Here is a 13045-nt window from a genome sequence, read left to right as displayed (position 1 = left end):
GCTGTTGAGCAGTGGGAGTGTGCTCTGGTGTTTGTTTAAGAGATTGGGAGGTGAACCCCAGCACTGCAAGTCAGTAGACTTTGGTGGTCCACCGGTCTCCATCCTCAGAGACAATGGTGTTAATTTAATTATCTTTACCAGAAAAATTAAGGCTTTACAGAGTAAGAATTCTCACAACTCACAATGTCATGAACATTTTATTCCTGCCTCTCAGGCTGTGTCCAGGCTTCATGATGATGGCCTATATTTTGCATGCTGAAATCACAGGAGGGCCTTTTGTCTGGAAAACATTTACATCTCTTAACACAGCTGGCTTGTCCAACCACTGGCACAAAACAAACAAGGAAGCAGAGTAGAAAAACAACCCGCAGGTTAAGTTACCACTAAAGAGGTGTTTTAGTGTTAAACGTCAAAACAATGTGGACCATTTTGGACTTTTAAAAATAAACTGAGGTTAGCTTTAAAAGAAGATTTGAATATTAAGAGGAAACAATATCTGTTTGGACAGTACTTTTTATTGAACTAAAACATGCCCTGCACAGAAGCAATGTGACAGATAAAAGTTATTATATAAAAGTTATTATATAATGCGAAGAACTCAAGGAATTGTTTGGTTTTTTCTGACCAACAATTAGAACCTTTAAATGTATAATTACAAATGATTTGGGTACATATTTATTTATTTTTTTGTTTTGTTTTTTTATGACATCATCTGTGTTTGCATTAAAACCACATTTAAAGAGAAACTGAGATAGAAATTTGCACCACAGAGCAGACGACTTTTTTGAACAATAGTCCCTCATAAAACAGAGGTATGTTAAGAGCATGTGATGCTAAGGGGGGTGTGGCCCTGGAGGTGCTCTGTAAAGGTACTACACTCTTCAGGTAAGACTGAGTGATTCATTCTCACACACACCTTAACTCGCTGCAAACTGCGTGCTCACGCCTTTATACTTCAACCTAACCTGACAGCAAACCGCAGGGAATAAGCTGCATTTAATGACAGAGGATTCTGTTGAAGAGTAACCTACGTCCACTGCATCTGAAGAATTGCTGGATCTGGACTCAAAGATAGTGAGTTTTTTTCCAACAGGGCTGTCCGTGGGGAAGAGCTATTGTTTTTATTTGTGCTGTCCAGGATCTAATCTGCTTCCTCACAGCTGTGGAAGTACAGCTGTGGCATAAATTCCCTTTATAATCTGCTTTTGAACTGTCCATGACAATGCCAGTAGTTAAAGTGGAGAAGGAGTCTCCTGCAGACAGCACACTGTCTGCCTCCAAACCTCCTCAACAGACAGAGGAGCAGCCCAGAGGTCGTAGGAGGAAGAGACCTCTCCAGAGGGGAAAACCACCTTACAGCTACATTGCACTCATCTCCATGGCTATTGCCAACTCCCCTGATCGCAAACTGACACTGGGGGGCATCTACAAATTCATCACAGAGCGCTTCCCCTTCTACAGAGACAATTCAAAGAAATGGCAAAACTCCATTCGCCACAACTTGACTCTCAATGACTGTTTCATCAAGATCCCACGAGAGCCAGGACGACCAGGGAAGGGCAACTACTGGGCACTGGACCCAAATGCAGAGGACATGTTTGAGAGCGGCAGCTTTCTGAGGCGCAGGAAGAGGTTCAAGCGCTGCGACCTGAGCACCTACGCTTCATATGTGCACGAGACTCCAGTCTTTTCTCCTGTCCAGATTACCAGATCAGCTGCATACACCAACTCAGTCTACCCCAACATGACCGTCAGTCCAACCTATGGCCAGCAGCTGCCCCCTGCCTATTATCCGTCCTCATCACCTCCTGGGTTCGGACATGGCCAGACCCGCATGTTCAGCATCAATAACATAATAGGATCAGCCAGCATGCTGACAGGTCAAGGGTCAGAAGTGATGCAGCAGCCAAACCGGAGCTTCAGTCCTGAGGGGCTTCCAAATGGATCCAGTCCCTGCGGCTTCGGGGGCCCGGGTTTTCAGAGTCAAACATGTGGAGGAGCAGTGCCGCCCCGCTCCTCTGCACATCCAGCGTTCACTTACTCTGGACCAAATCAGCACCACCATGTACACCAGAGCTCGTATGGACAGAGTCACGCCCAAGGTTATGCAGCAGCAGGACGGATCCACACAGAAACAGGGGACCATTACGGCAGAGTGTCCCCGGTGCAGCTGGGCTCTTTCTCTCAGTATAACAGTGCTGCGGGTCCCATCGCCAACAGTGGTGGATACCTGAGACACCCTTCATACCCTGGAAATATGGACAGGTTTGTGTCTGCAATTTAAGCTGATGAGAAAAAAATCCCAGCATCTCACTTACCCTTAAAAATAAACATTAAGAGACCTGAGACGGCACAAAGTGAGCCAGACATGATTCTTTTTATTTGGGAACAAACAGACCGACCTCTCCCAACACAACTGTGATTTTCCACATGAATCTCATTTTCTCTTCTGATGGTAATTTACTTTTTAGACACATAGTTTGAATTTAAACGGTAAAGCCTCTTCACAATAAGAGCACAGACATGTAAAATAGTGAATTGTGTGTGTGTGTGGTTGCAAGTTGTTATAAAATTGAAATATTAAATTATTGTGCTTTGTGATCATAGGCTTTGCAAAGAGCGGCTTGTATGAAGAACATCTGTTTCAGTACATCTGCATGTATTTTGTTGAAAAATTTAGTTTGCCTTTTTTTTAAATAAACACAATGTCATAGCACTTCTACTGTAGAATAAAATATGAGAATAAAATATTTAAATTATTGATGAATCATTGATGTTACAATTTAAACAATGGTGCTAAATGTTTTTTTATTATCCTTAAAGGGGGTTTGGATTTACTGCCAGGTGATTGGCTGTAATATTCAATAGGAACATAAAATATTTCTTTTTCTTTTGTGCTTGTTACTTTCTGCCATGTTTCAGCTCAGCTGGTTTCAAGTGTTGTCTGGAGCCACAGCATTAGCAGTCACTGTGACTGGCCTCAATTAACATGTCGAGACATCAGCACCACACTCAGACACATCTACAAACTAAACGAATCCCTCTAATTCAAGCAAATGAATTGTCTTGTAACTCGATATTTCATCCCAGGAGGTGAGGACACCGGAGACATGATTCCAAACAAAGTCTGCATGTCTGACAAGATGAGACCCGTGAAGAAGCACTTCATTATAGTTAAGACACTTATCTACCAAAAAAAGCTCTAACGACAGATGACGGTTTTTTTTTCTTTTGAAAAGGCCTTCATTTCGTTTGAGTGTTGCTGGATTTAAATAAATGATGCAGATTAAATGAAGATAACAACCAATGCCACAGTGCAAAAATTTAACAGAAAGCAGCTAGGTTCAGTCGAAATGTAGGGAAAAAAAGTCTTCTGTGTGTACTTCATTTTCTTTAATTACACTAGAATGAGACAGCTTGGTTGCATGCATGGCAAAAACATTGTACAGGATTTTTTTATAGCTTTTCTGTTAAGATTACAACTGTCTGAGAAAACAACACTTGTCTTAAATAAATACAGATTGAATGGACGAAAATTACAAAGTTCTACAGAGAAAGCAGCTGGGCTCTGTAAATAAGGTCCACGACTACTGGATCATGTAAATGTAGACGGGACCAATGTTTAAAAATAATTTTATTATAATTATTATCTGCAGTTATAGGTTATAACTGGTCTGCTGGAGCAAACCTTTAATTAGCTGAACATATAAATTGTATGGTCTGGCATCACACACATGGTTTAGGTGCATATACAGAGTTGAATTTCAAACAGGATCTATTAGAGATGCAAATACACAAAGAGCCTACAAAATACAAATATTGATAAAGACACCTCATCAGCTTTATCAAAATATTTAATTCATACTCAAAATTCAAACATTTAATTTAACAGTGTAACATATATACAACAAGCCCAGCGGACAATCCCAAACATGTCAGCCAATGTATTCAATGAGCTGCTGGAGCTGCTCACAATTCTTTACGACATCTGGCAAAGACAGCAGCGTCTGTGTGACAAAAATAAAGGCATCTATTAGCATCCGACCATACAGTGATGTTCACAGGTGTTAAAAAAAAAATAAAAGCAGCAAAAAGGAAATCATCCCTCACCTCTCTGACTTTATTGATCATGTGGTTTAATATCTGGAGCTCATTCTCACTTTTTTGCTGGTTGGACTGATGGATCATTTGCTGTGAAAGACAGAACATCATCAACATTTTGATCACACCATCTTATGAGAAAATGAAGAAATGATTATACGTACATGTCTTTTTGCTCTTTCAAGGAGTTTCGCTCTGGCATGCTCCAGTTCCTGCAGACTTGCCTTCAGCCTCTCCACCTTGAGATCAAATTCAAGAGAGAACGGCCTTTAAAAGCTACACTGATTCTTAAGTAATGCTGAAAACTATAGATGCAAATGATTATAATAAATTAAAGCACACTGATGGACAGAGTGCCTGAATCACACCTCTCTCAATAACTGAATCTTCTCATCCATGAAGTGTGCCGGGTTAGCCGAATGGCCACCAGCTTTCCTCAGCTCCTCCCGCAGAAACTGAGACTCTGTAGTCGACTGCTGGAGAGCGCGGCGAAGTTCAAACACTTCCTTTCGCAATTCCTGTAAAAAAAAAAAACAAACAAACAAAAAACATAACATGTTTATATTTAAATATTTGCCTGCGTGGGGTTTTTAAGCAAATGTTTTATTTGGTGTCCTCACATTATTGTCAGCCTTGAGTTTGTTTAGAAATTCCTGCGCCTCTTTTACTTCTGCCATCAGCATTGACACGGTTTTCTCATCCTATGAAAAAGAAAAACTTAAAATATCAGAGCTTATACCTGCTGGAAAAGATCTTTCCCACCACTCAGCATTCTAATTAATTTAGTCAGGAACGACAGATGAAATCTTTACTGAGACGTGCACTAACAGACGTTCTTACCTCAGCCTTCTGCTGCAGAGCCTGATTTCCCCTCTCAACCAGGTTGCTCATACGGTTGAGCTGATGCTTAAGCTCAAACACTTCGGCCTCATGTCTGTTGTTTGCAGCCTGATGCTCCACCTGCAGGGCACAGCTGGAACAATACATTTAGATTTTGGTGAAAAAGGAGCATGACATGCGTTGCCTTGAATTGTACGATTTTGTGATTTTGTGAACACTACTTATTTCCTAATTGGTCTCATCTGTCCTTCTAGATATCTGTTTATCAAGCAACTAACTAATAAATTAGTGAATCAATAATTAATAATGGTTATTTAGAACTTACATGGTTTTGTGCAGCTCTTCCCGCTGAGATTCTTTGAGCTGCTGCACCATCTTCAGGGTGCTGACGAGTTCTGTAACCGTGCCGCTCAGATCAGCGAGCATCTCCGCCACACCTTTCTGCTCCTCTACGTCTGAATCAGACTCTGCTCCATTTAAATCCTTTTTAGGAGTAATGGCTGTGATACGAGTGAAGGCGCTCGTCTCACTGAACAAAGTGTCACACTGTGGGTCAGGTGTGTCCGAAGGCACTGAAGAGACAAGAGCAACTAAGTTATTCAACTGATCAAATCATTAGGTGGTGTCTGAGCTGGGTTTTAAGCTTAGGTTTTAGGTGCGTTTCTTTACATCCTTAACTACCGCAAATTACTAAGAGCTCTGTGTTAATTCAAAACATTTAAATTTGGTCATATTATGTACAATGAGAGCAAATGAAATTTGATCCTATTCTACAAAAATTCAACTCAAAAATGCAGTGGGAAAATACAGGTAAACATGTTACCGTTACCTCCCACATAAGGAGGAACACTGAGCTCTTTTCAAGAAGAGGACCAATGACCCAATTATAGAATAATGTCACATAACATGCCATAACTTTGAAAAAAATGCTGTCACATCAACAGATGCCATGAAACCTTAAAGCACCACAGTGACATTAAATTACATCATAAATAACATCTTGCCCATTTAGACAGATTTACCAGCATCTGTGTGTCACTGAATGTTGATAACTTGTGTCCAAAGTAAAAAAAACACACAGCTAAAAAACAACAACTTTATGTCGGCATATGCCCTTCTACTGTTCTGGCACATGCATACATATACCAAAAAAAAGCCTCAGTACCTGATCCGTCTGGTGTGTCTGTTCTGACGTCTTCCTCCTTCTCAGCAGCTAATGCTACCATGATGCTGCCGACAAAAGAACTAGAGAAATGTTGGCGATTCACATCATCGACTGGCTGATCCATTTGTGATTGTGGTTTCTAGAAAAAAAGAGAAGAAACGGTTCTAATAATAAAGTTCAGTTCCTTAATACAAACCAGTAAGACATTAAAGGTAAGTGAAAATGAACTGTTACCTGTTCACCGAGTGCAGCATGTAGGTCGTTGGTCAGTCCTCTTAGTGTGTGATGTAATAAAGTGACTTCAGTGACGGCCTCTGCCATCTTCTCTCCAAATTCCAGCTGTGTTTCACTGGCTCTGGACTGTGTGGATTCCAGCTCCTCCTGCAAAGTCCTGTTCTCAGACCTGCATCACATATACACAGAGGGACTTGCTGAGCGATTTATTGTAAAACAAATGATTGTTAAAGGTTTTTCACAAAAATGCAAACGGATAAAATAAAGGCATCCAATACAATATAGAAAACATATTGTGAAAAACATGGCAAAGAGATAAAACCAGTTATTTATCCAGGGGTTATAACAAATGGAATGATTTAGAAAAAAAAAGGCAAATTAGAAAAGTGTTGATATCTTAAACTCACTGAAGGTGACAGACTTCTGTTTTCAGGTCCTCACACTGGATGTTTCTCTCCCGAAGTGCCTGCAGGTTTGTTTTCAACATACGCTCACTTTCAGCCACCTGCTCTCTTGCCAACTCATTCTCAGTCTGCAAGAACTGAAACACACAGGATGAGACAACATTGAAGCTCAAAACTGAAGTCACCTACTATTTCTGTGATGGATGACTATGTTTGGCTACATTTTATGGTTAACTATGTGCTGACACGTTACAGCTTTGCTTTAGTATCTGTTCTTAGTTAAACCAGCATTTTACAGTACAAATGCTTTTCCCTCAAGCCCACTAACTCACAGAACATTCAAAGCCAAGAACTCATAACATTAAAATTCTTCTCTCAACCTAGTTTTAAACTGTCAATGCTCTCAACTAACCTCGTTCATCTCCCGCACACCGCCAAGCTGTCTACAAACATCCTGGAGGTGTTGGATCTCCAGACTCTGAGACTGTGAGAGGGTGTGCAGCTGGCTGACCTGCTCCTCACTCAGAGCCAAGGCCTCAGTAAGCTCAGACACATGCTGCTCTGACTCCTCCAGTGATGCCTCCAACCTGAACACAAAAGACACAGCAGCATTGGCGGCAGTGTTTTCTGTATAGATAATGTTGCCAGGACCTTGTCTTGCTAGAAGAGAGCAAGGCTTCGTATTGGCATCAGTCATCCTTCATTGTTTCAAGGCATTGAAAGGATTCTAGTTTTTAATCACCAATTTACAAAATGAGCTAATAAATTAACATGGGATTGTCAACACTCACTCATTTGCTCTCTCATTGGCTTGCTCTGCTTCCTTCCATGACTGCTGCAACCTGAAAAAACAAGCATTTCCTAAATAAAACTGAACCCACTGTGGACTTTTCGGAAGTGTTTTGGGGATCATACTTTGAAGTCTCAGCAGCAAGTGCCTGCTCCAAGAAGGTGTGGGAGGCCAATGTGGAAGAAACTGTGGCAGACAGCTCTGTCACTTTCCTCTCTAGCTGACCTGTCTCTTCTGTTTTTTCAGTTAGCTTCTGTCGAATCACACCCATCTCTGAAATTTACATAAAAAACATGAGGTCTGCAAAGGCTGAGAAGGAAAGGAACATTCAAATATATTTATATCAGCTTTTACCTGATGTCAGAATTGTCACTTGCAGATTTAAATCCCTGATTTGTTCTCTGGCAGTTTGGAGATTAGAATGAGTTTCATTCAATTCTTCTTCAGTCTGTTGAGTACATGTTTATAGTATGAGACTAATTTACAGTTTATTAGGTAAATACTAAAGCATCACAAAGTGAATGCCCAGGAAAAATCTGACCTGCTCTCGCTCCTGAATAGCTTGGTCTCTTGCAGAAATGTGCTCATCCCGCTCCCTCAAAGCTGCAGCTGCCTTTTCGTTCAGCTTAAGGAGGATGGGAGCCGTTTTTTCCAGAAGGTTCCTGACTGTGAAGAGCTGTGAAAAGATGAAGGCATCAGTAATATATGCTCTAAAGGCAGTATCTACTGAAATGTAGGGGGATGTAGTAACTGCTGTGTGCAAGGATTAAACTACATACACTTGTCTGACTGTTGCAACATACAGTACACAGATCGTGTGTGCCCAGTGCAGCCTGTTTAATATACCTCTCTCGTCAGACTGGACTGCTCCTCCATGGTTTGGGACAAAAGATCAGAGGCTGACTTCAGTGTTTCAGTGTAGGCCTTGTTCGCTACAACCTTTATTATTAGAGAGAAAAATAAAATTACACACACGGGGTAAGCTGAATATATCACAGAGCTGTTTTTGTGTGGACCATTTGTATACCTGTTCTGGATAGGTCTGCTGCAGGGCAGCCAAGAGTTCTTGCTGAGAACCTGCACTCCTTTCTAGTGCTGAAATTTCTGATGCACAGTGCGTCCTCAGCTCTTCCATTGCTCTGAGGACCTAGTAGCAACCACACATAATGTTCTGAGACATTTAAAGGCATTTTGAAAGAGATCATAGGCAGCTGGTTGATGATCATTAAACCGACCAATAAGCAAATGATCAAGACTTACGGCCTCCTTGGCTGTGAGGGCCTCTTCCATCTGAGTCCTCATGTTGTTTCTTTGGTGAAGAGCTTCTTTCACCTTCTGCATCGCTCTTGTCTGTGTCTCCTTTGATTTCTCAAAGACAGACTTCATGTGTCCATACTATACAACAGAAGAAGGAAACATAGGAATAATAGACATATATAAACATGTTGCTGATGTCATGTGAGGAAGATGAAATGAGGTGATTACATACATGTGAAACAAGGCTTTGATGATCCTCTCTGACAACATCACCCATTTCTTTCATTTTACCGAGAGCAGCATCCACGTCACATCTTAAAGAGGTCTGTTAAAACAGACACACAACAGCGTAAGTCATTATTGTACATACATTTTTTTACAATGGATGTAGCACAAAGCCTTAAAACGGTAAACAGACACCATGTCATTGTGACTCACCATGGTGACCCTCGTGCCTTGCATGTATTGCATGAGGTTCTGTAAGGAACTTCCACTGAGCTCCAACTCCCCAATCCTACTAAGAGCCCCCATATAAAGGTCTCTGTACATTGTAGTCTGTATAAAAAAAACAAGAAAACCATTCATTAAAAATAACAGTCAAAGGAACTTTGAAAATGAAGCTAAGATCCTCCAACCATTTCCTGCTATCACTGGTGGCATCATGTGTCCTTACCTGGCTGAGTTCAGTGTGGTCTGTCTGTACTAGTTTCTCTCTGAGTTCTGAAGGAGCAGGGCCTGTAGATGAACTTCCTTGTGCCCTAGCTGCAGCCAACTGTTGCACCAGAGCCTCAGTCATGATCATGCTAGACCTTAACCTCTGCTCCAGCTCATGTCTAGGGAGACTCTCTAAGCTGCCAGGGGGTAAACTGAGACCACAGAAGAAAGCAAAATTAATCGTGACAATAATTAAAAGTTTAAATAATAAACAAATTCAAAAAGGAAACTCACTTCCAAAGAAGAGGGTCAGTCAGCGTGCAGGAATCAACTACAGAGAATTCCCTCTTCCTCTCAAAAAGGCCAGATGTATTGAGGCTGTGGTCTACCAGTTTTAAAGGACTTGTGCCCACACAAACACTGTGGGATTCTGCGGGAGCTGATGGAGCCTTGAAGGCAGTGGAGGGTGGAGCTGAAGCACAGACAGAGGGCCCCATCTTTCCAGATGCAAAGATGAGGAACTCTGCCATCTGTCGAAGCTGCTGCTGAAGAGGACCATCAGGAATCAATGGAATATCCAGAACCGGTTTCTCAACTTGAGACTGAGGTGCTGCACAAACGTTCTCACCCAAATTTTCAACAGGATCTTTTACTAAGACTGACTGTGCCTTGTAACCAAGTGCTGTGGAGTTGAACAGGGGACGAGGCATGGGACTTTCCAAGTGGTCTGCCCATAAACCAGCAGGGCTGACATTACCAGGAGCCAACAAGCTTTTCTCACCTTCAAAAGCAGAATCATCTGCCAAAAACTGGTCTTCAGCAGGATCTCCATGAGCCTTTAGCAAAGAGGCTCTCCTGACAATAGGGCTGGAAATTCCCAGATGCGATAATAAGGCAAGTGGAGAACTCTCTGACAGGATGTTCACAACATCAGACAGGTGTTTGGCCAGAGGTCTTTCAGCAGAGTTACAAAGAACAGGTCCATTTTCTGATGAACCAATGGCGCTGTCTTTGGCCTCACTACTGGCTTCAGGGGTCCCCCGGATGGAATTGACTTGAGACACATATTCCAGATACTGCTGCGCTTCCACTGGTGCAGGACTTTCAGGTGATACTGCAACAAGGCTGGAGTCAGAGATCTTAGTCCTGTGCGGGTCAGTATCTACAACATCTACACTATTTTCCAAGTAGCAGTTAGGGTTGCCTTTGTCATCTAAAGTAGATACATTGTTTTTATCTCGGGGTTGACTGGATATAACTTTGTCTTCAGGCAGGGTCCTCCAATTGTCTTCTGATTTCCTCACCCCTTCTCCAGCTGTAATGACAGAGCTGAACGTATCCCCTTCTTGTCCACCATCTTTGCAATCAGCTACCACCGAGCTTATCTTTTTAACCTCTTCATTCTCTGCGCTGCACTGCAATGACTCTTGGGTAGAAAGACTGCCATGTGAAGGTGACGGATAACTTAGAATATTACAGTATGGGTGATCTAAATGACTGTCATCGTTCTCTAAATCATGGTCTCCCGCCAACATGCTTTGGCCCACATGATACCATATTGAGTCACTGTTGGTCAAAGTGTTGTTGGTTGGGAGAGGCACAGTCTCATCTGGAAGCCTAGTGTCCTCAGAAAGTTCAATCTCGCCTCCAGTGCAGTTAAATGGTTTAAAGGTAACATCACTCAGTCCAGGTACAGACTTCTCAGGATCATTTGCCATTTTGCTGTCGGAGGTGGCGATGACAGGAACATTACCACTGCTACAGTATGGATGATCTGCATGTTCCACTTCACATAGCTCGCCACTGTCAGAGTGGACAGTTGAATTTACACTGTTGTCTTGTAAAGGTTCACTGTGCTCTGCCTTGGGCAAAGGAATGGTTTCATCTTTTAGTTTAGTGGCATCTGAGACCTCCACCTCAACTCCATCACAGACAAATGATTTCCAAGTGACATGCTCCGCTCCACTGCAGTCCTCCTGATAAGCTCTTGGATCTTGTGTGATTTGTTTACCATTTATGTCAATAGAGACCAGCGCAGTGTTGGAAACTTCACATGCTGCAGTGAGGTCAACAGCATCAGGATCTTTCATCTCAGGGAGGTGATAAGGGTGTTCCATGTGATCACAGAAATGTACCTCACTGTGAGAGCTGATGGTATCTTCTGTTTTATAGTAATATGTGGGCTGGTCTTTCGGCAAAACAACAGTCTCCTCTGCACACAAGGAAGAGCCTAAAATCTCAACCTCACCACCTGCACAGATGAAGGATTTAAATGTAACATCTCCAAGTCCACCTGCAGTCTGAGGCTCTGGGTCACTAAGAGGATTCCCACCCTGGTGAAAAGAATAGATGTGGGGTTAAAAAACTCACAAATACATCAAAAACGTAAAGAGTATTTGCAAATACTTGTTTAAACTGACCTTTGTCAGGGTGTCAGCACTGATTTGTGATTTTGATTTGAACCTTGATGTTGGACTGGACAAGGGCAGAATTTCATTCTCCAGGCTTCTCAGGGGCATATGCTAGCAAGAGGGGAGGTTGAATAAAGACAAAAGTTAGCAGGCTCAATGACAAGCCAACATTGTATACAATAAAAGTAAAAGTAGTCTCACCAAACATTTCCCACTGGAACCTGACTTCCTGGAAGTCATCTTTCTTCCTTGGAAACTAGGTAACTGCAAAAGATGACAGCAGATTTTTCTATTAAAATCTTTATGCGTGTTGTGTGACTCCACAATAAGGAATATCTGGATGCTAAAACAGGTGAAGTGTACTGATATTAGAGTCAAACAAATCCTCAGCAGTCTAAGACAAATTCAAGACAAATCAATTATTGCCAACCATTTTAGACATAAAAATGAACTTCTAAGTACAAATATTTTTTAACAATGATGTCTAATGTGTTTTATTGCTAAGCTACAGCTAAATGACGCAAAAACTAGTAACACTGCTGCTGATTCTGTCCTACATTACTTATACGGATTGAGAACCGGGCCAAATAAGTAATTATTACATAAAGAAAACCTGTAAAAAAAGTGAGCATATTCTATACACTGTCTATAAAAACTGCTTGTAAGTCACACACACATTTTGAGCAGTGTCCTGCTGAAATGATTTTAGCAAGCCTCTATGGTTGTCCGCTTAGAAAAATAGAGCGTCAACAGTTACGAAACGTAAGTTGTGTTACACAGGAACTACACGTTTTAATTGTCCGTGGTAGGTTGTTATATTGTGTAAAAAGTACATTACCTTTCTAAGGTGACCAGATAACTTCCACCAACGTTACAAATGTGACGAATGTGGAAAAACAAATCTTGTGTTCAAGCTGCCATCAACCGCGTTTCATTCAAAACACAAATGTCAGTGCTGCTATTGGTCCGTTTTTCTTCTTCGGCAGTTATGTGACGCACCGGAAAGACTCATACTGCTGCACCCTACAGGAACCAAATGTCATTACTCCAACACGTAGTAAGAAATGCCGCAAGGAAATTTATGTAGTTCTTGGAAATTACTATGCAATTAATTATTTACTTTACTAGTACTTTATAATTTTATTTCTGAATAATGAATTAATGAAGAATGTGAAAACTGTTAATTTAA

The 13045-nt window shown here is 41.5% G+C and overlaps 2 protein-coding genes across 2 annotated transcripts; one reads left to right on the top strand and one right to left on the bottom strand.

Moving 5' to 3' along the window:
• Positions 1-932: 932 nt before the first annotated feature.
• foxe1 (forkhead box E1) lies at positions 933-2618 on the top strand. Its single transcript, XM_028408867.1, has one exon. The coding sequence runs from the start codon at positions 1217-1219 to the stop codon at positions 2282-2284; it is 1068 nt and encodes a 355-aa protein (XP_028264668.1). The 5' UTR covers positions 933-1216; the 3' UTR covers positions 2285-2618.
• Positions 2619-3534: 916 nt separating this feature from the next.
• On the bottom strand, positions 3535-12796 carry spag5 (sperm associated antigen 5). The gene is made up of 25 exons (XM_028418156.1): positions 12695-12796; positions 12058-12120; positions 11866-11967; positions 9740-11778; positions 9465-9657; positions 9230-9346; positions 9024-9116; positions 8795-8929; positions 8562-8681; positions 8381-8473; positions 8076-8210; positions 7889-7982; positions 7660-7807; positions 7536-7586; positions 7157-7331; positions 6748-6881; positions 6341-6509; positions 6107-6245; positions 5267-5513; positions 4942-5074; positions 4722-4802; positions 4470-4619; positions 4266-4340; positions 4111-4191; positions 3535-4007 (listed from the first exon to the last, which is right to left on the bottom strand). The coding sequence occupies exons 2-25, from the start codon at positions 12094-12096 to the stop codon at positions 3936-3938; spliced, it is 4815 nt and encodes a 1604-aa protein (XP_028273957.1). The 5' UTR covers positions 12097-12120; positions 12695-12796; the 3' UTR covers positions 3535-3935.
• Between the last annotated feature and the right edge of the window lie 249 nt (positions 12797-13045).

This window comes from Parambassis ranga, chromosome 1 (genome assembly GCF_900634625.1).
Source record: "Parambassis ranga chromosome 1, fParRan2.1, whole genome shotgun sequence".
Classification (NCBI taxonomy): Eukaryota; Metazoa; Chordata; class Actinopteri; family Ambassidae; genus Parambassis; species Parambassis ranga.
Note: the sequence above shows the minus strand (reverse complement) of the source record. Positions and strands in the feature narration are given on the sequence as shown.

Excerpts from the sequence above, each read along its gene's own strand:
- spag5 (XM_028418156.1), bottom strand. The coding sequence starts at position 12,096 with ATGACTTCCAGGAAGTCAGGTTCCAGTGGGAAATGTTTG. Across the intron at positions 8,682-8,794 it reads CCCTCACAGCCAAGGAGGCC|GTCCTCAGAGCAATGGAAGA; the intron begins GTAAGTCTTGAT and ends GGTTGCTACTAG. Across the intron at positions 6,510-6,747 it reads ACAGAAGTCTGTCACCTTCA|GTCTGAGAACAGGACTTTGC; the intron begins GTGAGTTTAAGA and ends TATGTGATGCAG.
- foxe1 (XM_028408867.1), top strand. The coding sequence starts at position 1,217 with ATGACAATGCCAGTAGTTAAAGTGGAGAAGGAGTCTCCTGCAGACAGC.